The sequence below is a fragment of the Notothenia rossii genome (assembly GCF_949606895.1).
Source record: "Notothenia rossii genome assembly, chromosome: 1".
Classification (NCBI taxonomy): domain Eukaryota; kingdom Metazoa; phylum Chordata; class Actinopteri; order Perciformes; family Nototheniidae; genus Notothenia; species Notothenia rossii.
The window spans coordinates 84,476,771-84,503,700 of NC_136912.1; the positions used below are offsets into that span (position 1 = coordinate 84,476,771).

Genomic DNA, 26,930 nt, shown 5'->3' on the forward strand with positions numbered 1-26,930 from the left:
CTTTTGATTGCTTCCATTTCTTGTGAAACCGATCTTGACTGTGATACCTTCAGGATCATGTCCCCGGGCAGCAAGCGTCCATCTCGAGCAATGACACCTTCTCTGTATATATCCTGAATGAGGATGCGAACCAAGGGCGTCTCATTTCCACCGACAATGCTGATTGCCAGCGGGTCTGAAGGATCCACCCGTGTGATCTTAATACTGGTGAGTTCACCGTCAGGGATCAGGTGATGCAGCTGAGGAAGAGGCAGCACTAAGGGAGAAGGCGAAGAGAACAAAAAGGCTGACTTTATTTCTGAATTTTACTGTACATTAGCAAAAATAAATCAACTTTGACAAACAGCCAAAGATAATAGAGAAAGAATTGGGAGAAAGACAGAGAAAGAGACACATTGAGTGAGAACGTGTAGCAGACAATGTTGGAGAGATTCTGCAGTAAAACCAGCTGTTTCTACTCCCCCAGGTTACTAAAACAAACTTGTACAAGCCAAGAGGGAAAATTTACTTGGCTGATTATTCTGCTCGATGCTTGTATCATTAGTCACATACATCCGTAGCGAGTATGCTTGGGAAAACCCTGAATTTGAAATTTCCACAGGCTTTTTACTTGGGCGGGGATGCGAATACAGTTCTAAAAGGCAAAATTCTGCACATACTCAAACCAGTGCACAGTAAAAATTGTTAATCGAAAAAGACAGATATCTTCTAGTTTTTCAGGGAATCGGCACGAGGTACTTATAAAATATTAAATGTAGTATTTTATCCCCACTTTTTTTTTTTACCTCAAGACTCTACATATACAGGATTCTGCCATATCAATAACTGCCAGGTGTAAATCATTGTCTGCTAGTTTTATCTCATTCAGCTGTGCATGCTCTCCTCCCCTGATGCCCAGTGGTGAATTCCACTTAACAGCAGAATGACGCATCCTAAACTGAACCACGTGAAGGTGGGTGGGGATTTTTTGTGATGATTTTGGCCAACAGCCTTAGCCAATAAATGCCACAGAAGATCTTTTCCTCATGTTGTTTATTTTGATTTGGTTATGAAGAATGACTCTCGTTATTCCTCAGTGGGCTGTGTCCCTCTGCGCTTCTATCTCTGTAGCCCGAGTCGTTCGTTCTACTCACGCTGCACTTTCTCCATTCCAAAGTCAATATTTTGTCTTTATCGCAGCAGATTGCTTCTAGGGTGGAAACTACATTAACATAGAGACCTGCAGCTATTATGTAACCCTTCCTTCTCTGTCAAACACACTTTCAACCACTGTCTTTCTCCATCCCGTCATTACTTTATTCATCCACTCCTCCATCCTTAGGGACATCTCGATGCCTTTATCTATTTCCTTATCTCCATTGTCTTCCTCTGCATCTGCTCTTCTCTCCATTTGTATGAATCTATCTCCACTTCAACCTTCTATCCTCTCCGTCTATCTTTGTCCCTCCAGCGGCTGGCAATGAATATTTAATATATTCTCCCAGCCTCCTCAGTGATGGCCTCAGAGAATAATCTAGTCCCTGATCGTTCGTCATCCTTCATTCTTACGCAACACCACATTCCTTCTCTTCTCCCTCTCATTCTGCAGTTCTACTTCAACATTATGGTCTCTTATGGTCGACTATATTTCCTCCACTTAAATATCATGAGGTTCAGGCTTTGGATATTCCATTAAATATGTCTAAAGCACATTGACTACATCACTTCTTATGGAGCTACCATCTCAAGAACAAGGCGCTCTCAGGGGACTACTCCATCAAGATGATGCAAAAAAGACTGTTGTCCCTGGTTGTGTTGGAGGGAGAAGAAGAAGAAGAAGATAGGAGGAGGAGAAGGATTGGAGGTGGAGAAAGAAGGTCACCATCCTCGTTTTCAGTGACCTCCCATATAACATCCTTGTCTAAAGAGCCTCAGGCTACCACTCTCCCTCCTGATCCATCTCTAGGGATGCACCAGCGGACTTATGCAATGTGCAGCTGAATTATTAAAGAAACATATGCTACTGTTACACTGTGGGCTCCCAGCAGTGTCACCCTCCTCGTACAGCAGAGGGAACATCACAGATGCACACATAGGGAAACACGCAGGCACCTTGAGCCTTCTCTGGGGAAACAACACAAAATGCACAATACAAGCACAAACATATACATGAAAAAGAAGACACAGAAGAAATGCAGGCTTTGATCCATACCTTCCTGTGGAGCGTTGGAGTTCCTGGCGTTGTCTCTCTCCTCAGACGTCTCATTGCTCACTGCGTTGCCGCTCTTTGTCCTCCGCAGGACACTGAACGCCCGGTTCAACCTCCTGAAGGAACGGCTCCTCACTGAAGAACGGTCAAAATTTCTGACTGCAAAGAACACAGGGGAGAAAGAGAGGCACTTTAAGTATTACCTCACACTCAACATGCCCAGACATGTCTGAATCTGCCTCCTCACAGCCAATCCAATGCCTCCTCCTTGTTTAGTGACTGAAATCTGTGTTGGTGTTTTGCTATACTGTTTGAACTGGTAAGAAGATGAAGTTGTACAATCAAGCGGTCCAGCTTGAATAATACAACCATGTGTGTCGTGGCTTAATAGATGCCAAAACAATGTGAAACAAGATTTTCCAATTGTATTAAGTGTTCAGCAATCCTTTCCCCCTTCATCGTTATGATAATTAGATTAACTTTAGGACTATGCATTGTTCCTGAAGTATGTGATTTGCAAATGATATTGCCTTTTATCAAATATACCCTTAAGGGTTTCTAGTAGCCCAAGCAGAGCTATAGAACAATGTTTTTAACAGAGGGAAATATCTGGCTCTTCAGCTACTAAATGTTTCATTATGTTCACCAGCTAGTCTCTGTCTGCTGTTGTCGTTTACTGAAAATATTTTTAAAAATGTCAATGCCGGAAAAAAGAATACTATGAGAGTGATGGAACCAGTGTATTGGATCGGCACATCCATCTTAGTTTACATACATGTAAACAGGATTTTAAATATTCAACAACAATGAGCCTTGACAGTGTGATTTGGTGAGAAACAATGGACTCAAACAAAACTTTCTTTTAGGAAATTACAGTGCACCTTTAACGCAAAACCTGAGACAGGTTTAGGTTAATTTCCAGACCAACATGTGCTTTTATTTACGGAGCACTCTGCATTTTGATACCCAAACTGCAGTAAAAATAGATTTTTGCCTCAAGTAGAAAGTTTTGTTTGTTGTACAACTTCAATATCTATTTTTTAGTGGATGAAGAAGCTTATTTTAACCATCTTTAATTAATAAAGCCAATCCGTGCTGAGTATATACTTGGTTGCATAACTACAGGAGTGATGTAACACAGTGTGGACTTTAGTGACCACATGAGACGCCTTCAGGGAGACTGTTGACTGGTTCTTTGCTTTTTCTAGACAAATGACCAACAGGCTACATGAAGCTGCAGTGGAGAGGGGGCAGCGTGCCTCTGCAGCGCCCCACCCACCCACCCTCCCTCCCTCTCTCTCTCTCTCTCTCTCCCTCCCTCTGCGGGCTCTGAGAGATGCAAGAGCTCCTGACAGCCACATTATTCTTTAAAAGCACCAGCCGCTTCTGGAGCTGTCAGCTCGTTCAGCAGTAGTGGCGCTTATGGTGGTCGTTGGTGCTCAGCCGTCCAGGCCTAAAGTGCTGGTGCAGCGTCATTGGGTGTCTACACTGCCTGTAAGCTCACGTTAGGGGGGGTGGGGGTGGGATGGATAGGCAAAGAGGCACACTCATGACTGGTTTCAAAGGTGGGAGAAATGGAGGGAGAGGGCTGTTCACGTCATGAGGCATTAACACACACTTGCATGAGGCTATATTTAACCTACCTCTCCTTCCATCTCTCCTTGAATGCATAATGTACTTGCCCTCTCAGTGACTTTCTCTCTCCATCTCTCTCGCTCTCTTTGTTTCTATACTGTTTTCCAAAAAGAGAGATTTTATGGATTGGTGCAAAAAAAACAAGGCAGTAGAGCTAATTGGCTAATAGGATTTCTATCAGAGACCATTAGAAAGAACAAAGACTGTATTTGAGGTTGAACGAGAGCCTGGTTTATACATTTCAAGTCTGCAGGTGTAAAGTATGTTTGAACCTAGCATCTGGTGGGACTGTGGAACTGGGACTATACAGCTCTGTCTATTGATTTTCAACCTGTCACTCTGATAAACACACACTCCTTCCAACTCTCTTTCCCAGGAAACTACATGCTAACGTCATGCAGGACTGAACATGACCACATGCAAACGTCCGTCCGCCCACTCACACTCACTCTTCTTGCTGCTGCTGCGGGCGGCCAGGCTGGTTGTGCTGCCTGACTGACTATTGTCCTCCATGCTGGGGTCGAAGGCGGGGTTGACCAGACCAGGCTCGTCTGAGAGGAGGGCCACAGCGGCGGAGGTGGGGCCGTCATTTGGCATGGTGGCGATGGTGAGTTCCGACGTGCTGTCGGTGCACTCGCCCTCCTGGGAGCGCCGCTTCCTGTCTGCTGAGAGCCCATAGTGAGAGGCCCCTTTACACCTGCACACAGGGGTCAAAAGTCAGCCTCAAACTCAGATTATAGAGTCAGCATGGAGAAATTAATACTGGATATGTTGATGAAATAATTAAACTGATGATCCGACAACATTATGTGATGAACTGCTTGTCGAACATGCAGAAATAAACAGCAACACATTCTAACCGTTGAGTGAAAGTCAACAAATTCATGTTAGCGTCTGATGAAAAGGTCACATTCTCAAGATAAATGTGAGCAGATTTCATTATCGCCTCCAGCCTGAGGCTTTCTGCACGCTGACCTCTATCTGCTGCTTTGTGACTGCCGCACACAAAGACTGCTTATCAGCACCTCTTAACACACTACACAACCTGTACAAATGTTGTGGCTGACTATATCCTCTTGTGCTCTTACTTTAAAATGTATGCAGCACCTCTCTGAGAATGTCATATTTACTCTAAAAATGAAGACCTTTTTAGAGACAGTATCTGTAACCACATTCAGGAAAGATGTTCTCTTTTGCAGTGAGTGTGAGTATCACTGACGGATGATTGAATAGAAATGTAAGAAAACACCCGGCAGACAGGAAGGAGGCTGGGTAACTGACACAACATTTGAATTTGAAACAGATATCGTCTGAATGCAGTTTCTCTCAAAAATCTGATTCCTAGGTTCCAGATGTCTCCTCCCTGTCAACAACAGCACAACCACAACACATTTACAGCCTTTCTCTCTCATACACACATACACACATACACACCCATGTGCACATATTTTGCTAGACACCATAAAAGGCTTTTAACATTGACAATATTAAATTGGGAATAGTTGTTTGAGAATTAAAGATATCCCTACAGAGTAGGTTATTGTACTGTTGGAACATTTTCCTCCATCTGTAAGCCATAAAGGCTTTGAGCTGACGCTTCATCAGAGGCAGGAATAACACTGGCTTGTGTCTCTGGCTGTCTCTGCGGAGCCATCAGCACAAACATTAACTGGGTTTTAATGAGCTGGACCAAACCCAGGCACCACGCAACAGTAGCTTAGAAAAACAACAGGAGCATCATCCATTCTCCTGTGCTGTAAGAAGGGCGGGCCACCACTGGGCCTTACATCGACGATATCCAGCCAAAAAGGAGGGCTTCAGTCAAATCAACGGAAAATGGTGGTCATCACTGCAGAGTTTTTTATTAAACAATATATGCTGGTGAAGCATCGCAGCCAAGCCCTGAGGAAAAATGTTGGGCTTTGAAGGCAATTTATTTAGTGGCCAAACCGTGCAATTACAACTCCTATGCTCGTTACGTGATGCCATTGGGTGAAAAAACACTTTCCCCCATTGATTTACATTGGAAAAGAGAAGGATAATTGCACTAATAGCCGAGTCCAGAGCTATTTTCCTTCCTCCAGTTTATGTAAATTAGCCAGAGAACGAGCAGCAAGGTTAAATCCAGGTAATTTTGTCTCTTGGGTGTTAAGCTATTTTGGCTCCATCAAGGGGTCCTGCCTCCCACACTGCATCTGTTCGTTTGCTACATTCATGATTTGAGTAGGGAGGCCATTGGCTCCTTGGTGCACAACGTCGCTAAAAGCAACAATTTGTCTCAATAACAGAGCTGTCAGTGGGTCATTCACCCTGTCCATATCTCACAGGGGGAATCATTTCATCCAGAAGTAGGTTCTATATTTCACTTGTAGCCACGGGTCAGACTCACGGTTTGATACAGCCTAACACAAAGCTGAAGTACCTATTGATCTCCTTTTGAGCTCTGAGACATAACGCATTGATACACTGGACTGTGTGTAACTGTGCACCTATGTGTGGGCAGTGCCATCCTGAGTTGTTTTGGTTCACTCAGTTAGTAAATTGATTGAGCACGTCTGTGCAGCAACATACCACTTAAGTGAGCGAAGTGGTTGAATAGAGCAATATTTCAATCTCCAGCAGAGGAGGGGCCGCGCTCCAGCCTTCAGGGGTGAGAAGCTTTCCTTATGTCACTCACTATCAATTCGAGGAATTAAAGGTGGTGTATGTCATTTTGGAGAAACCAGCTATACTGCGCTAGAATTTGAAAATACACAACCGAAAAAAATCTGCCTCTTCCTTCAGACTTCCTTACAGAGCCCCTCCTCCAACACACACAAACGCGCACATGACTAATGAGGGCACAAGATAAGTTTGTGCACAGATGGAAGGCTGACAGGCAGGTAGGCCATCCAGTTATTTTAGCCGGGCCGGATCAGATGATTGGTTGTGCTTTTTACAGTACTACGGCTTCCACAGATGACATTTTTTTATGTATTTATTGTCAAAGCATTTAATATGTTCATTGCTATTGGGATGTTAAGAGCATTCCATGGAATATGACAAAAAGTGTTTCAGAAATAAATTACATACCCCACCTTTAAAGCTTGAAAACACTGCTGCTTCTTACATACCTTTAAGTGGCTCCAAAAGAATACCTGCGTGCCTAGGTTTACATAGACAAATGTAAAAAAGTATTAAAGCCTTGTGGATTCAAAAATACTAAATGTATTACTCATGCTAAAGGTCAGATGTCCCTAAAAAACAAAAAGTTTTAATCTCAGGGGAATTGCTGTGTGATTAAATAAATCAATGTTAAACTTTTTTTTTATTGGATCATTGTCAGCCAAACGTACATGTATTTAGTGCTGGATATTTCCTCTAATGGCATTTTTTACATGTTTAGGATTTTGAGAAAATATCTTGACAATATTTGATTAATTGCAGTCAAAATTGCTACGGATTTTGAAGTTCTCTTGAAAAAATGTGTATGACTTTGGTGATTCTTAGCTCATTCATGTAATGCCAGACTACACCTTTCAATTGGTCCAAAGCATTGTTTCATGACCTTCAAAAGAGTTGCCTCATTTTAACGTTGTATACATTTTAGTTAGCAAATATGACCTTAGTTACATGCTTATCTAAAATGATGAATATAGAGTCATTTAAAATTCCTATTAGCATTTTTATTGTGAGCCTGTTAGCATTCAGCACCATAGTGTCAAAGTAAAGCCCTTTGAATATATCATCACACTCTAACTTACATAATAACAATGACATAAACCAAATAAATAATTTAATATCTTCTCTATATATAGATTTCACTTCCTACCGAAGCCTTATGGAGCAGCACTGTCGACACTTGACTGAACATTTGATTCCTTTTCGTTTCCACACAGTATAGGACTTCTGGTCAAGGCTATATGAATTTCTAAAAGCTAGACAACATTCCTCTATTTCAGCATGGGGAGTGGAACATGGAAAACCACAGCCAGTCAGTTAAGATGGACGAACACATCAGAAAACAGGTTCATTCAGTTTCATAAATCTTACAGACCACCCAAATCGTAGCAAAATGGCCAATAATTAATGAATGGACACTTCACACTAAATTTGACTTAGTAAAAACGTAAGGGGCTTATATTCTAAAAGTGTGATTGTAAAGCTCAGACAGACACACATTGTCAATAAATCTAATATATCTTGTGCTTTCACAGGGAACAACTAAAAGACATTTTGTTGACGTCACAACAACTCGGAGGCCATCACAACAGTCTTTGAGACGGCAGCCATTGTTTAGCCTGCCTCTGGTTTATTAAAAGGATTAGTCTTCTGTTAATTAAAATGTCCTTTCTCCAGGGGACAATAGATGCCTTAACAGCGTAGCCATATCTCAGCTGCTTAGAGTTTTAATGTCTTGAGATATAATGTGAAGGCCAAAGTGTGTGCACTCTAAGTTTAAAGGCAGGGAAGCGTGACAGAAACCCCTTGTCTGCTTCACCGGGGTGGTCCTGGAGTTTTAGAGGCAAGGTAAGCGAGCCAATTAGGTCTGGAGACGTGCAGTGCATCGAGGGTGGTACACTTGCAAAACAAGTCCACATAACATACCCTCTGTTCTTCTTGTTTTTACGTCAAAAACAAACATCCATTTGTGTATAATGAGAATTTGAGTGCTTGTGCAAAGCTTTCCTTTTCTTATAAAGCAGCCTTTTCTGGGAGACAATCACTGAGCTTAGAGGATGCTCATTAGCACTGCAGTATCCGTGTCTCGGTCAGCAAAGCCTCAGTTATCACATCATCTCTCTAAAACCCAGGATCTGTGGCAAGATAAGGAGCGAGGACGCCAAAACATCCCGCCCGCTCCGCCCTTCGCCTCCTCTACCTACAACTAATTTACTCCTGAATCTCTCCAGCGCAGTAGCAATTACCCATGATGCTTTCTGTGATGCGGTGTTCGTGCCGAAGCGCCCTGGCTGTGACACAAACAGCCCTGTTCTTGTGATGTGAAATAAACACCAGCTCACAACTCATCAAAGCCTGTGAGATTCTCCAATCCTCTTTAGGGGTGAGTGGATTATCCTTCCTAAACCAAATACTCTCTCTGCCCCTGACTGCCACCGACAATCATGTTGGGCCACACTCCGCATACAGTGCAAATTACCCCCGCTGAGGTGACAATTCCAGGTCAGACAGTGGGAAACAGGAACCGGCGGTGTGGGCTTACTTTCACATGCTGCGGCAGTGTAATCATGCAAATGGGTTTCAATCCAAAGCATTGTTTGTTTACAAAGTCATCCTACAGTGAGTCTGTTGGGGTGCAGCAGCTGACCTGTGTATGACCCACAGCTTAGCTAACTCTGGTTGTGTGAGCTCTTCCTTCTCTTGGCACCCTTATTAATCTAAAAGCAGCAGTAGGGAGTTGTTACTAATGAGTTTTGACACCAACCTTCTAATGCTTTTGAAAATACACCAGCAACACCGAGTGACATGTAATAAACTGTGAGAAGAGCATCCCCGGCGCCTGGTGAGCCTGAAGGTTTCTATGCAGTAAAGAGTGTGTGTGTGTGTGTGTGTGTGTGTGTGTGTGTGTGTGTGTGTGTGTGTGTGTGTGTGTGTGTGTGTGTGTGTGTGTGTGTGTGTGTGTGTGTGTGTGTGTGTGTGTGTGTGTGTGTGTGTGTGGAATATACATCAGGCTGCCTTGTGTGACTGAGAGAAGTTTTAAAGTGACAGTATGCAATGTGCGTGCTAAGTTATTTTTGGAGCACTACTGAATTCACACACACTAGTGGTGCAATGTTCAACGACTTCAGAGTGTGGAAAAATACAGTACTCATGTCTTCCACATGTTAAGGTACAAAAAGAGAAAACCATTTTAAATCTTCTATAACTCAATGTTTGTGGAAAAAGAGCTCAAGAGCAAAACATACTTACAAAACATAAGAAAAGCCAGGAACTCAGTCTATCCCCTTCGCTCTACTAAATGTCCCATCATGTTCGTAATTAAGACAATTAATGCTAGGACAACAGTCGTTAAAATAGAGGAATGTTTTATGGACCCTGGCTTTAGTCAACATCTAATCCAGCTGATTCAGGGATGGAACTGAGTCTGCCCATAACAGCTTTTGGCTAAGACACAAGCTTAATGAGCATGGTAAAAAAAAGTACAACGCTCTGGGGAAGCACCTGTGGCCCACCCACCCACACACACACACACACACACACACACACACACACACACACACACACACACACACACACACACACACACACACACACACACACACACACACACACACACACACACACACACACACACACACACACACACACACACACACACACACACACACACACACACACACACACACACACACACACAGTAGCAGGACAAGTATTGTGGTGCAACATGGAGAGGAATGGCGGTCATTAATTTAATGTAAATAATAATTTACATATTTTCTCTTCATTAGATGAATATTTCAATTACTTCTTTATCACACACTTGGGCCATATGCTAAACACAAAGTTTGATAGGTGGGGAATAGATGGCATGATATATAGATAAGTAGAGTGAGAGAGGAGAGAGAGAGAACGACATAAAGACAGAGTAATCCAGTTAATGATGAACTAGAGGAGTGTTAATCAGAGGGTGCGCTGGTGTGTTGATTGGATCCGCCTGCTGCTGCAAGAGGTAATCCCAGCTGCTGCGTGAGGAGGGGGTGAGGGGAGGGGAGGGGGGGGGGGGGGAGTCTCTGCTGAGGGACCACATTTTTGGCTTTGTTTCCAAAGACAGATTTGCTAAATTGAAGTAGTAGGCGAGGTTTAGCTGGGTGTGACTTCTTACCGCCTTTGAAGACGAATGCATACAGAAACCAAAAGTGAATGCGCTCAACTGGCAACACTGAGCATAAATCCTGCCTTTGTGTTGGAACTTTCCCTTGAGCCCCTGTGCGGTGAGCAGTGGCTCGGCAGGTTTGGCATGCTTGATGCTTCTGTGTGTGTTTACGAGTGCAGAGGCTTCCCAGCCAAGCGCTGTGTCAGTCCAGTCGGCCTGTTAGTTACAGCCCAAACTCTGAGTCATGGTTTTTTCAGCCAATCAATATGTACGATCATCACCGGAACCCTGACCTCATGATTGGTCTGGTAGGACATTTATGCAGCATTTATTGTGTCAGTATCTGGTTTCAACCATGACAACAGACTAGAAGAGCACAGCTGATTTATTCTCTGCTCTCTGGCTGAGCTGGACCTTAAGGGCCACAAATTATTTAGATCTGAAATACTACATTTCTCTCAGTGAGGTGCAACTCTAACTGTAATCCCCTCCACACTTCAGAATATAATCATAAAGAATTCCCACTAGGATGCTGTCCCACATTGCTATTGGCACCTTATATTTTTCAATCCGTGCCACACTAGCCCTTGGCAGTGTCCTGTTTTCCGTGCCATGCAAACTCAGCCAGCTCTGGTCAACCAAACCCAAAGCCCTGGCACTCAGCAGGGTACCGTTCACGTGAGAGATTAACTCTACACTCCTCTCCTCACACTCTGCTGGATCCCTACTCTGCAGGCCGCCCGTATAGATCCCCTCCTACGGATAAGCCTGCTGCAGACAAGGGACTGTAAAAAAAACCCAATGTTTAACATTTCATGCCTCATAGACCCCAAACACCAGCCAGACTGTTAACCAGCAAGAGGCAAAGGTTAACAGACATATTTACATACACTCTGAGTGATATGGCTGGAGAAGTAGGGCACTTGCAGTCTATGAATCAGCACAGATAAAAACGAGCACTGCATTGCGGAAACAAATCAGGTATAAGTTTGGTAAAATGTTTTTCTTATAAAATACCCAACTCAATCCCATTTTAAACCCCTTCTGCATGATGACACTAATACCTGGTTGCCCCACTGGTGTGCTGCATTTCTGCTTGAGCATAGACACATAAGGCTCTGCGAAAGTAAACACTTTGACCTGCTACTCACTTCTGTTCATGAATAAATGAATACATACATAATTCAATCGCTTCCTTTGTGACTGTGTGTTTGCACATGCGGCGACATTCTTCAATTATACATAGTCAAATGTGTGTTCTGGTGTGTATTTTCGTTAGATTTATGCATGCGTCTGTTTGCTTGCGAACATCTTCAGCGATTCCTCTACTTGTGTCCTTGTCCTATGTTTTCTTTCCATTGTAGTTTGTATACTTTGACTACCCATGCATTTAAATGATCCCATGATGGATTCCCAGAATGTGCTTCATATTATAAATCCCATGCAGAGATATAATGAGGCTGATTTATTGTTATCTCCTTTTAGCGCGATGTGCAAGTTGTTCAGGAGAGTAGGAAGTAGCTTTGATTTCTTATCTCTCAACCACTCTCCACTGGCCTCCCCTGTGTTTCTGGCCTGCTAGATACAATAAGACAGTGAGAGCTGCCTCAACCCAGAACAGGGATTAATATTTAATCCAAACAAAAGTCTAATTAGTGAAGCCTTCCTTACACTTAAAAACTGCCACGAGGCCCAAGAGGTCATGGCAATGGTGCACTGCCTTTGACTCGAGGTGGACCCAGCACAAGTAAATTAATCTTATTGTTCAGATTCAGCGAGTTCCTCTGCTAATCCTGTTAGAATTCTTCCATGCCGAAGACGTCTAGAGCACTGGGAGTGCGCACAGCTCTTGGTGATCAAACACCTCCTAGATGAGGGCTGAAAGAACGGAAGCTAAGCTAATCATAGTGTTTAAGTCATCTCAGCACCGGCATAGAAAATGAACATAGATTAATCATTAATGCTCAACTGCACTGCACTGTGATCATCAGGGGAAGCCATGCGGGCTGCGGGAGGGAAACAGGAAAGTCTTATTGTGTGTGCATTTGTGAGTGTTAGGAGTAAAATGACCACAATGTAGGTGCTCTCCTGTATATGACAGTGCTGCTATTTTTATATTGGCCAGTGCTGACTGGGTAAAACGGCAGTAACCATATTAAGCATTTCATCACAGAGAAACACCTACTCTCCCTCTGCATTGTTATTACCATCTACACCCTGCGTATGTCCAACACAATGTGTACACAAGCCTACGCTCACTTATGTGTGAGTAAGACAGATTGCAGCCACTCTCACATTTCCCACGCAATATCAACTCACTGTAGTAATCACATTAAAGTGAAATAAAGGACGGGAGGGAGAAAGAGGAGTGGAGAAAGGGAACGAGAGAAACAGAGGCAGGCGGAGATGGTGGTAACTCGGAGGGAGCTTGGGGCTGCTCCTGTCAAAAGTATGGATAAAGACAAATGGTGTGCTACTGCTCTCTAGCCAGGCAGAAAAACACCACGTCCACGTTTGTCTGCTCCTGGTTTCTCTCCCTGTCATGTCATAATCAGCAAAAAACCTCACTGTCACAAGCACAGAAACACACTCTGACATCCTCTTTCTCTCTGACTGTCAATATTCCTCACTCACTGGGCAAAGATAGCAATCTGAAGATTTATCTACAAACATCCCCTGATTAAAACGACCCACATACTATGGAAGCTGTATGTATCGCCAGATGGAAGACACAAACAGGAAGTGACCTTACACCCTCCTGTCTTCTATCCTCTCCCATCTCGTCATATACTTCATTTCCATCCTTATTGCATCCTGCTCCTAGTCTGTCATGTCTATAATCAAATGTAAGGATTTCATCTCTGCTATACCTCTATTTTTCCAGACCATTCAGTACATTTGTCTATATCATCCCTTCTTTCCCATTCTCTCTACTTTGGCATCAACTGCTGTCCAATATGGGCTCTTGGTGTCTGCAGGAGCTAAAGCCCCTCTCAGTGGAGAGAGCACACAATGAAATGAGGGGATTTGCAAGGCGCTCCATTGTTACATGTATTCATGCAGCATAATGGGACATTTCCGTCAGACTGGAAAGAGGAGCAGAAACTCAGCTCTGGGATCAGAGAGCCCTGGCTTCACGTGGAGCTGCTGAACATCGTCAACATTAACTCCCATAAAGAGAGTCTGAGGGCCAACACAGAGCGGGAAACACAGCTTAGAAGAAGAGGTGCCAAAAATAGCGTGACGAAAAGTGTGTAAATATTATTTTGTCTGGTGTCTCGTTGACGTTTCCTCAAATTATCACATTTTTCAAGAGGTTGAAAATATTGCAAAGCTTCCAAAATATGAGGATTTTTCGATTTCCTCTGTTTTAATAAATGACTGTAAACTAAACACATTTGGGTTTCTGACAGTTGGCCCGACAAAACAGCAATGCATGAGGTCCCCTGAAGCTCAGTAGGTATGTTATGGTCCTTTTCCCTAGCCCTTGTTTTATATTTTTGAACTAAATTATGTATAGAAATTGTTCAAATAGTCCATGATAAATTGCAGCCCTAATGACACACCCCATGAGAGCTTTGTTCCCTGGTGTCAAATTCAACAACAACATCCAACATCTAAGTGCCTAGGGGGATCGAACCTTTGCTACTGATTAAATATGTATTGAAAGGAAAGCCTGTGAAAATGTACACTAACAGATGTCTTTTTATGTGTATTTGTATAGTACTGATTTATTTGAAATATATAAAGAGTATGTTTACATATAGGCTTAAACAGATGGGATTGCAGTAGTAGAATAGCCAGCTATGCATTTTTAATGCTGAGGTGAAAGTCTATCACCAAAAACAAACACACCGTAGTTACAGCCGTCCATATGCTTAACGGGACTGTGAATAAAGCCAACGAAAGGGAGCAAACGTGTGCCGACATTTCAATCTAATCAATACAGTTCACAGATACACTCAGAGTTAGAGAGAGAGAGAAATAGAGAGAGGGGGGAGAGAGAAAAAGGGAGAGAGAGATGCCATGCTGCAGTGCTGTAGCATCCAAACTGTCCTGGACAGCACAAAGCCCTACCTGCTGCCTCTACTGCATCCCAGAGCCACACAAACCAATGTGCAGAGCATTACAAAGCTATTCTAGGTTTCACACCACAGAGACACACTGTAACTCTTAAAGTGATAATAAAAAAAGTAAACATCAGAATTTACACACAAATACGCATATATGTACTGCACAGACACAACAAACAAATACAGACTGATAAAGGAAGTGAAAGACATGCAAAATGACATGTTAACAGCTGCATGGACTGTTGATTGATGGGACGGATGGGGTGATGTTGGATGATGGAGGACGCTGAGTATTGTACTCACAGCTCAGAATAGAGGATGTGCAGGTTGCCCAAATTGTCTGTGTAGTTGGCCGGGCTGAGCCAGGGCAGGACCAGCAGCAACAGAGCCTTCATGGTCAACGCTGGGCTCTTTTTCCTCACTTATTTCCCCCTCTTCCTTTCCTCTCTGCGCTGAAGCCCTCTCCTCTTCTAGTCCCCCCTCCTCCTCCACCTCCAATTCTCCGAACCTGGCCGTACTGACCCCCCTTCTTTGCCTGCCTTCCTTCTCCAGAGGCGCCCCTCAGATCAGAAAGAATCCTTCACTTCCTACCTTTTCAGCCTCTTTCTTCCCCTCGGGTTCCCCCCTCTCTCTCTACCTCTGTGTCTGTGTGAGCCTGGCAGTTTCTTCCTCTGCCTCAGGCGGGCTGCCTGGTCATCTCAGCTGCAGAGGCAAACGGGCCAGTTGCCAGAGGTTGAAGACAGAGCGGAGGAGGAAGAAGCAGCAGAAGCAGGTGCAGAGCAGAAGTCCCGTTGTGGTACAGGAGGAAGAGGAGAAAGTGCAAGAAGAAGAGGAAGGAGACCCATGCAAAGGTGGCACATTTGGAATACAATTTGAGATGTGCAGCCCCTTAATCTGCTCTGGGCACTAGCGAGTTGTAAGAGGATTTGCGCTCGTTTGCGTGTGTGTGCATATCTGTCTCCATCGGTGTGTGTATGAGTGTGCGTGTGTGTGTGTATGTCAGAGAGAACGGCGCAGGCTGTGACTTATACTGCAGCAGAAACCACTGAGGGGGGAGATGGAGCAGACCAAACAAAGACACGAGGGGGGGGAGGTACCTGGTGATGCTCTGATTGGCTGTGCCCTCCTCACGCATGTTCACACACACACAATCTCAGACATACACACACGTACAACCTCTGCATTCACCTCCCCCTGCCTGCACATATGTTGGTTTATGTAGGGGGAGGACAGAGAGGAGGGGGGAGAATATGTTGCCTCCAATCCCTCTCCCCTCCTCTCCAACGATGGACTGCTCCCTGTGCAGCAGATTGGTCTGATCGCTAAACAGAATCTGCCTCCATGTGTGAAAAAAAAAGAACATTACCAAAACACACCGGCAAATCAATAATCTCTGCAGTGATGGGGGCTTGCTGTTTGGAGTGACATGAACGAAATAGAAAAAAAAAAAGAACATTTGGAACAAATCTTCAGAGAGCCATTGATCAAGAGCCTTTTCATTCATTGATTCAATCAGTCATTCAGTCTTTCAATTTGAGAATGTATGCAGTGCAATGAGAGAGGGAATGATAAAGGGTGGATGTTATACACAAATAGCGAGGTTAACCCTTTCTATCATCACAACCTGATTGTGAACTGCAGGGATCTTGGGACGCACTTAGAGCTGGGAAGTGACAGGCAGACGTGTGTTTTGATGGACCGTGGCACATGTTGATGGCTGTGAACGGCATTCACTCAAAGGTGCTGAAAACAAAATCAAGGTACAGGCAAAGGATTTTGAGAGGTGTATTTCTTTCCTCAAGCAACTCTTCCTGGTTTCTTCATATCTTCACTGTAATATCTGTTGTTTTCTTTAGTAAACAAAGGAGGGAGGGATTCAAGAGAACTTTGAATGTGCAATACTGCAGAGTATCTATTTTCATCTCATCCTGTCAAGCCCCACAATCAATCCGATTCCACTGATGTTTATCAAGCCACTTTAAATCATGGCAAGATTATTTAAAAACTCACATTTTACTCAGCATCCTACTACTTATCCTGATTTTTATCTTCACTTTTTTCCCGTTCCCATCCTCTGCTCCTTTACTTTATCTTGGTTTCCCTGTTGGTACCACTGTTATCCGATTTGTATAGCACTCAGCTGTCTGCTACCCTCGAGAAAGACACTTAACTGGTGTAAATACCCTGTCTGAATGAATATTTCATGGATGGAGGTAGAGTGGTTACAGGCTGGATTTGTTTGTGTGTGTGTCGGTGTGTGAGTGCGTGTCTGTTTGCGTGTTGTAATGTATGCATGCATGAGGCATGAGTTATCCTGCGGTATTTGAACAGTGCGCACAGCAAGAAGACCGCAGGGCATGCAGGAAATGGAAATGTAATTGGATTGTGACAGGATGCAGTTTGTGAACAGAATCCAGTCTGCCCCCAAAGGAGCCATTTCCATACACTTGCACATTGACTTACACTCACAAAAACACCAACATAACAAACACACAAACTCTCTCTCAATAATTCTTTTTCATAATAAACTCACACCAGCCAATGCTAATCTATGGTCAAAATAGGTATTTTCAAAAGACAGTATATTTGTGGGCTTGTCACTGAGAGGACTTTGTTTTAATTACAAACCAGCAGTAAGATCATTGACAGGAACAATTAACTTTCCTGTTGTGTTCAATACACTCTTTAGGCCACACATTAGCACAACTATCCCTTTAACCTGTTAAGCCCGAGGCCCCCGCAACATCTTGCAAGAAACAGCGTCTGAGGGCTTCTTAACATTTAACAAACTATGAATGTGTCATACCCACTTAACGGGAAGAAACTCAGCTAACTGACGATATGAACAATTTTTACCGAAACAAAACACAACTCTAACGCCAAGCGTCTGAATTAGCACTAAGCGAAAGAGTGCTAACGCACTTAGCACATAACTCACGGTAGAAATATTGTATACTTCATCGGATCTGCACAATATCATATGAAAGCTGAGATTCCACATATTCCAATGGTATAAGTATCATCACTGTGCGACCAAAACTCAGGGCAGCGAAGGCAAGCAAAGACAACAAACAACTTCACTTTACGTGGCCAAAACGGCAAATACGTCTTACCTTTGCTGTTTTCTGATCAAAAGTTGTGTTCAATGGCATTAAAAGGCATATAAATGCTGCTGAAGGTTAATCCAATGTCTCTGTGTCACTTTGAAATGATTACTGATAATCCATCATAACATTTATGTCAATAAGAGTAGCTTTCATAGCTGCTATGAGAGCTACGAGAGTGTATGAGAGCTTCCGGTTTTGGGCATGCTGGCTCCGCATCCTCTCATTTACCAATGGTAATATTTAGATGGATTTAGGAACTCCCTCTCAATCTTATTGGCTCTAACGGTTCAAAAGTGGTGTCAATCATCAAAATCGACCGATGGGTTCCAGAGATATGGCAAATACACCCAAATGACCCCAGAGGTCACCTCTCTAAAAAGGTCAAATGTAACTTGTTTGCATCAATCTTGATACAGGGTACTTATTATATATTATAGTTTGGATTCCTAAAGCTTTTGGTCTTTGATCCCATCATTCAAGGGAGGTTTTCACTATAAGTAATGGTTCTTTTTGGACGGAAACTATCATTTACATTGTTTTACTATGTTCAATCTGAATTTACTTTAAAATAAAAACATCTATATTGATTCTGACTTTTCTACATCCAACTCACAGGTGTTTCGTTGCTTTGAGAAAAAAGACTATTCATTTACCTCTTTTGGAAGTGAAGATATAGTCATTTGTTCTGGGCATGTCATTTTCGAGCCTGAAACCTGAAAAACAGCCTCAGGCCTTAACAGGTTAATTTAATAAAGTTAGGATGACTTAGTTTGTTACTGCTTTCCAGGGCCACTTCATGTGGTGGTCCTTCCACTCCTTGGTGGTGCAGAAGTCCCAGGTTTAACCACATTAGCCGTTTTAAGGTGCGACATGTGTTTACACATCACTCAGTTATGGAAAAGCTCAAACCTATAAAAAGGAAGACACCTTCATGTCTCTGTTAACTATTCCACAGGCCGGTTAAATGAAAGGAATAACTGGAAGTCACACCCATATTTTCACCAAGGTATCATGGGGCTAGGAATAACGTGGGTAGCAAAACCGGTTAGCTTACACACCTGTCATCGTATCTGGCTTAGGTGGCCTTATCTCTTTTCTCACTCTGTTTCACACACACACACACACACACACACACACACACACACACACACACACACACACACACACACACACACACACACACACACACACACACACACACACACACACACACACACACACACACACACACACACACACACACACACACACACACACACACACACACACACACACACACACACACACACACACACACACACACACACACACACACACACACACACTGCCGCGAACTCTCATTCCTCTTCCAAATAGCCACACAAGCTTTGAAGAGCTCCTCTGTGGGCTTTGAAACTAACTTGAAAACAGGCACAATTTTACATAAAAATAGACCAAAGAGAAAAAAAAGAAACACCATCATGCTCAAGGCAGAACATCAGTAAAACACACACATGGCGCTTTGGATAAATTCATTTGACTAACACAAAAAAGAAGACAGCAGAAGACATTCAGAGAAGAGAAAACTTGTTTTAAGCAGCTCACAAACATGTAGCCACGTGTAATTGGCTAAAAAATGAATACCTGGGCGGTTGGGTAGGAATTTTTCTGCGGAAGCTTGTGCAAGCCCTTACAGGAAAAAGCCGGGAAGAAATACCGTTGATCAAGTGGTTTTTATTTGGTTCTTAATTGTACTAATTGTGTTTACATTGACAGTTGCTCTAACCAAAGGCTGATAAGGTCATGAACGACTACATGGGTATGAAATCATTTCTGACCAGATGGCGTGGCTGTCTCAGTCATTACAGCTCCTGACCCTCTGCCAGATTATTGGGTATGGCCAGAGACAGTGTGCTCTGCCATCTTGGCCACAAACAGAGAGAAATATGATTCATATTAACCCCAGGTCTTCAAATTAATATATAAGTGTAGATACAGAAGGTTTTTTTTCTTTTCATATTAACTTCATTCCTTTGGTACCCATTTTAAACCTCCATAACTATGCATGCAACTGCATTTTCTTTTATGTGGTTAAGGTGTGTTTGAGTTTCGGCTTGGTTAGGCTTAGCGAAAGATCATGGTTTGGGTTAAAATGACTTTTCTGTAATGGTTACGCCGTTGGGGTCATGGTTAAATAATGAGCACTTGAGCTGTTTTTAGGGGTCTGTTTGTGGCCATTGTAAAAAAGAAACAACTGTGACTTTTGGTGGGAAATGGGAAGCGATATTACATTACATTACATGTTACTTGTTCGACTTACATACTCAATACTGTGGACAATCCCCACAGGAGCAATTTGGGGTGAAGTGTCTTGCCCAGGGACACAACGACATGCTGACTGCAGTGGGGTTTGAACCTGTGACCCCCTGATCCCAACACCAACGCTCTATCCACTGCGCCATACGCGATATCTATTCACTCATGGTAAAAAACAATGTTTGGTTGACCCATCCAACATCCCCGACTCATCTGCACATGTTAAGACCCAACAAGTACTAGGCAAACCATAATAACCAGCTTTATCAACAAATCATGGTTTAGTCAAAATCACTCGACCATGGCCCAAACGTGGAGAAAATGTCAGTAAAATGGGGAATCGGTAGAGGCTTTACCTCAATTTAGATCCCAATTTTTGTTCGTTTTTTTTTGTTTGCAATGTGCGAATAAAAAAGCTAAATGATGGAATCAGCAGCTGCATTGCTCTGGGTTAGACAGTTTACCGGTGAGTGAAAAAGCAGAGCACTGTTGAGATGATACAGTTTTAAAGAACAGGCCACAACACAATGTGTGGAGTTCTCCCTCTGACCGTGGCCTCTCACCTTCACAGATAACACCTTCTAACTATGGGAGAATAGCTGAATCCCTCTGGGAGTCGTCCTCAGAGCTCCACGTCTCATTAAGACACACACTACATGAAGAGAAAAAGGCAGGGAAACAATGGAGCAATGTGGGTAAACGATAGAAAGAATGGTGGGTGGCAGAAAAAATGGGTGTTTGTGGGTGGTGGGAAATAAAAAGAGTAAAAGGGCAGAAAAAAAAAGCACAACATTTTAAGAGTTTATAGAGTTTTATAAAGTGCAAAATAAGTGGGAAAACACTCTGCATCTTGTGTGTGATGTGATGCACTAATTATCCCTGAGGCCCTTTGAGCTGGGCGAGTGTTAATGAGTATTAATGAAAACAGACCCAGAGAATACAGAGAACTGTCTCTTAATGATATATAAACAAGAAAAAGCTGGGCCTAGTTTAGATGAAAGCCTGGATGGAGAAACAACTCCCCTTTGGGACGGGAGCTGTGGGTTAATGACGTTAGGCAGAGGAGAGTGGGAAACCTAGAGGGTGTTTTTACTGCAGGTCATTGTAGATGTTACTAGATAATATATTACTAATGATAAAATAAAGTAATAGGCCTTCAAATGCTCCTTGGTAAAAACTGCTTTTGGGAAAAATGAAACTGTGCTTCTTTCCTCCTACCTGCTTTTGATGTGGTCTGCCACTTCCCCACGGGCCATGGTGTCAGTGCAAAAGTCAGTGAAGGGGCAAGCCACATTCAGCTTGTCCAGCAGCTTGTGCACCAGCAGACTGGGTTTCCTGCAGCTCTGCAGCATGAGGGGCGTGCGGCACACCGGGCAGAAGTCGCTCTCCAGCAGGAAGCTGGTGAGGCACTCCTGGCAGTAGGTGTGTCCGCAGGGCGTGTCCAGAGGCCTGATGAGCGCCTGCAGGCAGATGTGACAGACCAGGTCGTCGTCCACCTCGTCTGTGTAGAGGTATTCGTGGTTCTCCTCCAGCTGGTGGCTGTGCCCACATGCGACGCACAGGTCAGGAGGCGGAGACAAAAGACCATACTCTGAGGGGGAAAGGGGTGGAGCAGAGGCCCCCGCCATCGCAATGACAACTTCTGGCTGTATACTATCCTCCTCGATACTCATTTGGAGTCGGGATGTCTCGTTGAATCCAGTCAGGAAGTCATCAGCAGCATAGATCTATGTGAGGAAAAGGAATATTATATGTAATGTAGTTAGAAAGTTGTCATCAATGTAGGATTTAACTGTTGTATGTGGCCAAGCTGGGGGTAGATAAACAACTTTTTTTTAGAGTTAAGTGGATAGCCAAGTGGCTCCTAACATGGGTATCCAGCCCCCAAAAGGGTCACAAGATTACTTGGATAGATGATAAATAGGGTCATGTTTTTTTATGGTATTTCTTCACTGTGTCTATAAGGGACCCCCAAAATACATTTTTTTTAGTAAGGGGTCACAAGCCAAAACGGTTGTGAATATAATTGTAAATAACAAATACATTTAAAAAAACTAGCCAGTAACAGCAGAGAAATGTTTTGGAGTAAAAAGATGAATATATTCCTCTGGAACGTTATAAAGAAGTTCACAATATTGTCCAACTGCTAGTTTCTCAAAAATGAACTAGAACAGTAGCTGAGTGAATGTATACTGGTGCTTTACCCCACCAAAGAAAGGGAGTCAGCAGCCACAGTTATCATTTCAAGTAAACAGGGTGTGAAAATATTCATAAGCAGTGTTGCTGGAGCAGAGCTTCTCTTAAACACAAAGATGAACAACAGCAGCACATCATGTACGCAGCAGTCCTACAAACTTTTCTTTCTTGTTTTTCTCAATATCTTGGATTTTCTACGCTGGCACAGAGTAGTAATATCAAACTACTGAGATTTCAAGAACATCAATAAACCTCATTGCAGCGGCAAGTGTCGAGGCAGATAGACACAGATAAGTCTCCAGCACGCACTCGTTGTACTGCATGACAAATGTTGTCGGATGTGACATGATTTCAAACTGTCTTTTTACTGCCTCACAGGTTTACATGCATTCGACGCTGTGAGCGTGCCAATGCACACGTCATTTCCAAAACAGGCAGGCTTCTCGAGCACATGGACACGAACAGATGGGCTCAGTCAGACACGTCACCTTGGCAACAGCCATCTTGTTGGCACTCCACAAGCTTTGTTTCTGGACTCGCTATTTGGGCTTGGCTGAATAATGAGACACTAGATCTTGTGAAAAAAAACGACAACAACAAACAGGAACAAAACTTGTGTTTGTAGTCTGAAGAAAGCAAATGTCATCCAAGTGCGAGTTCTATTTTAATTGGATGTGTTCCCATGCTCTAAATAAAATCAGAGCAAACAATACACTTTGAAGTGAATCCCATATGCTAATGGCGGCAAATATGGAGGCTCTCAGTAACTCTCAGGCTCTCAGTAGCAACAGAGTTGTCAAAACAAACAGGCCGTCCTCATTGCTTTTTACATACGCAGCATGAGGGAAGTGCACGGCGAGTTGCGACAGCTTTATAAGCTCAGTGTGTTTGGGTGAGTCTGGGAGGGGACTGCTAACAAGAAGAGGATGAGCAGTCTTAACAAAGATGAACTTTCCCACTGAGAGCCTGCGGTAACATGGCTGATTCATCACACTCTCTGGAGCCTGCTGCGTGAGGTCTGCCCTGATCTATGGAGCAGTGCACTTTCATCACTGCACAGGATGAGCTCAAAACAGAAAAGGATAGAACAAAAAAGAGAGACAAAGAAATATCTAAGGCCGGGAACAGAAAAAAAAAATGTTAAAGTAAATGAAAAATGAAGGTGGTTTGATATTCTCCCCAGTTCCTTATCTGAACAGGATAAGGGAATCAGTTTGTTCTCTTTGGGAAACTTTGATATTAAAGAGGAACATAGTAAAGTAATCAGAATTTTAAAACATTTCATTCGTTTTAACCTCACTGGAACCCATTAACCATAACAATTTGTGTTTGGAATGTCGATCACCTTCCCACAATACTTTCCGCATACAAATACATGTACATCCATGCAGAGACACACACACACACACACCACTGCACACCCACTCATACAGATGGGCAAATTCAGACAGAGGACACGCCTGTGCCTGAGGAGCATCAGCTTTCTCCGGTTCATTCCTAATCCCTGAAGTGACAGGACGACCTGAACGCCATAGTATAAGACAGCTGATAGACTGGACCTTAACTACACATTACTGATGCTTTATTAATAGCTACACCTGCCTTACAATTAGCAAGCATTAGATTGATGAGGATTTTAGTCAGGCTGCATTCTGTCCTGGTTTTTATTTCACTTTTGAAGAGCAGTGTTTGGACTGTCAACACAAAAGCAAAAGTGTTTCCTTTGTCTTTGTACCAAAGTCAAGCTCAAAAGGTTGGATATTTAACTATTAAGAGACTGGGCGAGCTGTTTGTCTAAGTAAGCTTACCCCTTATTCGTCACACATTGTACATTTTATGTAAATAGGGTTGTTGATTCACTCTCATGTTCCTCTCCTGTGATCTGGAAAGACTTGATGCGTTAATTAATAATGATACAAGTCATGTCAAGTCAGCTCCTTTTCCTAACGATTGAGTTTGAAAAATAACCCAATGACAAGCTGAATATGTCTGCGTCCGCACTCTCGCTGTCCACACTGAAGTAGCATATAATTTTCATACTCAACATAATCAAATCATATCTGTATCGATCAAACAAACACACCCTACTAGAGGCGCAGCCAAATGAGAGAAATGAGAGCAAAGAATGCTTAAACACAACAGTCTTCTTTTGCATAACTTGTTTGTTAAGCATTGCAGATTTTCTTTTAAGAGCCACAACATACCAAAATGTATGCTATTATGTATTTGAACTGACACAGACTACACCTGCTCATTGTATTTGAAGCAGCTGTGGCCTCACATGGAAAAGACTATAAACTGCCATCTGATTCATGTTAAGCAACAAACTAATTTAAAGGCTGACACACAATCACAAGGACCACGACGCTCACACTCACAATTACGGCACAGAGTAGGAGTGCTGAATGAGAAGTTGTTTGTGAACATGTCAGTTCCTCATTAGGTAAACAAAAAGTGAATATAGCATGCCGATACTAATTCACCAATGCTGATTCAAGCATGTTAATAAACACTGACCTTGAGCACAAACAAACATAAGGAAGCCTGGTGTTAAAGGAAAAAAGAATGTGTGAGATCCAACACACACACACACACACACACACACACACACACACACACACACACACACACACACACACACACACACACACACACACACAGTCGGTTGTGTTCAGACATGTCGATGAATCACTGAAGATTCCAGTTTTTTTCACTTTCAGCAGAAATCTGTTTCATAACCAACACATAACACAGTGCACATTAAACAGTATTGACAGTATGTAACATGACACATTAATTAATAAATGTGTCTATATTGACAATTGGGGTTTAAGACAATACCCAGCCTATCAAGAATCCCATGATACATTAATTATATAACACAACTTAGTACTATTGTCAATATTCTTGAAATCTAGCACATACTGTTCGACTTAGAATAAACATATACATATATATATACATATATATATATATATATATATATATATATATATATATACATATATATATATATATATATATATATATTTGTTCTTAGAATGATCATATAGGATGTGAAGCAACTAGGTATGATGGGAATGTATAGTGATTCAATATGTATGTAGGTTGCCTGGCTACAAAGTGTTCTCAGACAGAAGGGTGTCGCCTTGACCATTGTCAGGCAATTATCATATGGATGTTAGGGTTGTTAACATGCTGTGCTCCCCCTTCTGCCTTCCCCCCACCTTTCTTGGGACTGTAATGTGGATTGCCTAGCTGAATTAATCCTCTTCCTGTGTCCCTTCCCTGTATATAGTCATTGCTTTTCTGAGTAACTTGGTCAGATTTCCTTACCACATCAGTGGAACGGGTTATCTGTCCTTTCCAGCTGGAAATAGTTTGATTCTGTTAAATGCTATAACTCTTTATTAAATAACACATGGTTTAATCTCTTATATTTGTTCCTTTCTTACCAGAATAGGGTGATTAAGTGTGGAATATCCACCCCACTAGGTAATGTAATTCCTGTCCTTTCAATAACCTTTACATAAGGCTCTTGTGTGTTTGTGTTTGTGTGTATGTCGGTCCCTCTCTGAATTCATATCTCAGCGGTGAGTTTGAGCCAGACCTGACACCTCAGTCTGGGGGAACAGCTGCACGCAGATGCAACACCCTGTGAAGTGTCTCTAATATCAGAATGGTTGACTGGATGAGCACAGACTGTACTGAACACTAACAGAGAGGCTGAGATTAGCAATCACACACACGTAGGTAACAGAAAACAGCTACACAGGCAACTATCCCACACATGTGAAGTGAGCTCTCACACAGGGATTCAATGCAAATGAATTCCATGCAAATAGCAGTGACCAGCACAAAGCCCTGGAACATTGTTTTGTAACTACTGACAATGTTTCTACTGTGGAGGATTTAACACAAGTTACAACCACAGTTATGATAAAAAAAACTATTTGTAGAGGGGAAAGTATACTTACATGGCTTCATGAGCGACGTTCACTTTTAGCAGAGCAGTTCACCTGGGCAGGTAAAGCCTCACAGAGGGTGTAACATTAAACCATTCAGAGTGAAGGTGGGGGGAGCAAAGGAGTGTAAAATGACACAGTAAAAAGGACTTTGTCCCAGTCAGAGAGTCAGATGATTGGCTGCAGGTCTTCAGCTGAAGAAATTATATCCGGCTGCCCGTCTTAAGGGAATTCTACAACCCAAAGTGGGAAGACTGTCCCTGTGCGAGCTCAGACCTTACTCACCTCTAACAGGCCAAGGTGATCAGGAAGTGGCAGAGGGGAGGGGTGGAGCCAGAGAAAAGGTAAACAAGAGAACTGCCCAAACCTGTTCTGGAGAAACTGTGATCTCCCATTAAGTGGAGTGACGCAGGAAACCGAAGCATGCAGGGTTATGAGAAGCAGTTGATACATTTGTACATGTACCAGAATCACTATCAAACCACCATTTCTTTTAAATGTAAATGTCTTTCAAAAGGGCACCAGCAGCTTGAGCAACAAGTTCTGACAGGACCTCATTTCTAACACGATCAAAATGTAATAACCCACAAAAACATGTAATGCCTACCTAGATGATTGATTTCCTGCCGTCCATTTTAGTAAACAGAAGGACTGTGC

At 42.8% G+C, this 26,930-nt stretch overlaps 2 protein-coding genes across 7 annotated transcripts in view; one reads left to right on the forward strand and one right to left on the reverse strand.

The window, feature by feature from the left end:
- Nucleotides 1-4,334, forward strand: part of fip1l1a (FIP1 like 1a) — a 37,100-nt gene extending 32,766 nt beyond the window's left edge. For all 3 annotated transcript variants that reach the window (XM_079693139.1, XM_079693141.1, XM_079693140.1), the window contains one exon: nucleotides 4,200-4,334. In XM_079693139.1, coding sequence (XP_079549265.1) covers nucleotides 4,200-4,230 — 31 coding nt within the window. In that variant the 3' untranslated portion in view covers nucleotides 4,231-4,334. The remainder of the gene's footprint in view (nucleotides 1-4,199) is intronic.
- lnx1 (ligand of numb-protein X 1) overlaps nucleotides 1-26,520 on the reverse strand; it is a 33,568-nt gene extending 7,048 nt beyond the window's left edge. The window contains exons 1-5 of one of the 4 annotated variants that reach the window (XM_079692461.1): nucleotides 26,286-26,520; nucleotides 21,331-21,839; nucleotides 4,267-4,520; nucleotides 2,192-2,347; nucleotides 48-256 (exon numbers count right to left, since the gene is read on the reverse strand). In XM_079692461.1, coding sequence (XP_079548587.1) covers nucleotides 48-256; nucleotides 2,192-2,347; nucleotides 4,267-4,520; nucleotides 21,331-21,785 — 1,074 coding nt within the window. In that variant the 5' untranslated portion in view covers nucleotides 21,786-21,839; nucleotides 26,286-26,520. Of the gene's footprint in view, nucleotides 1-47; nucleotides 257-2,191; nucleotides 2,348-4,266; nucleotides 4,521-15,013; nucleotides 15,725-21,330; nucleotides 21,840-26,285 lie in introns of those variants that run through there. The other 3 variants (XM_079692462.1, XM_079692463.1, XM_079692464.1) reach the window with 3 other exon arrangements.
- Between the last annotated feature and the right edge of the window lie 410 nt (nucleotides 26,521-26,930).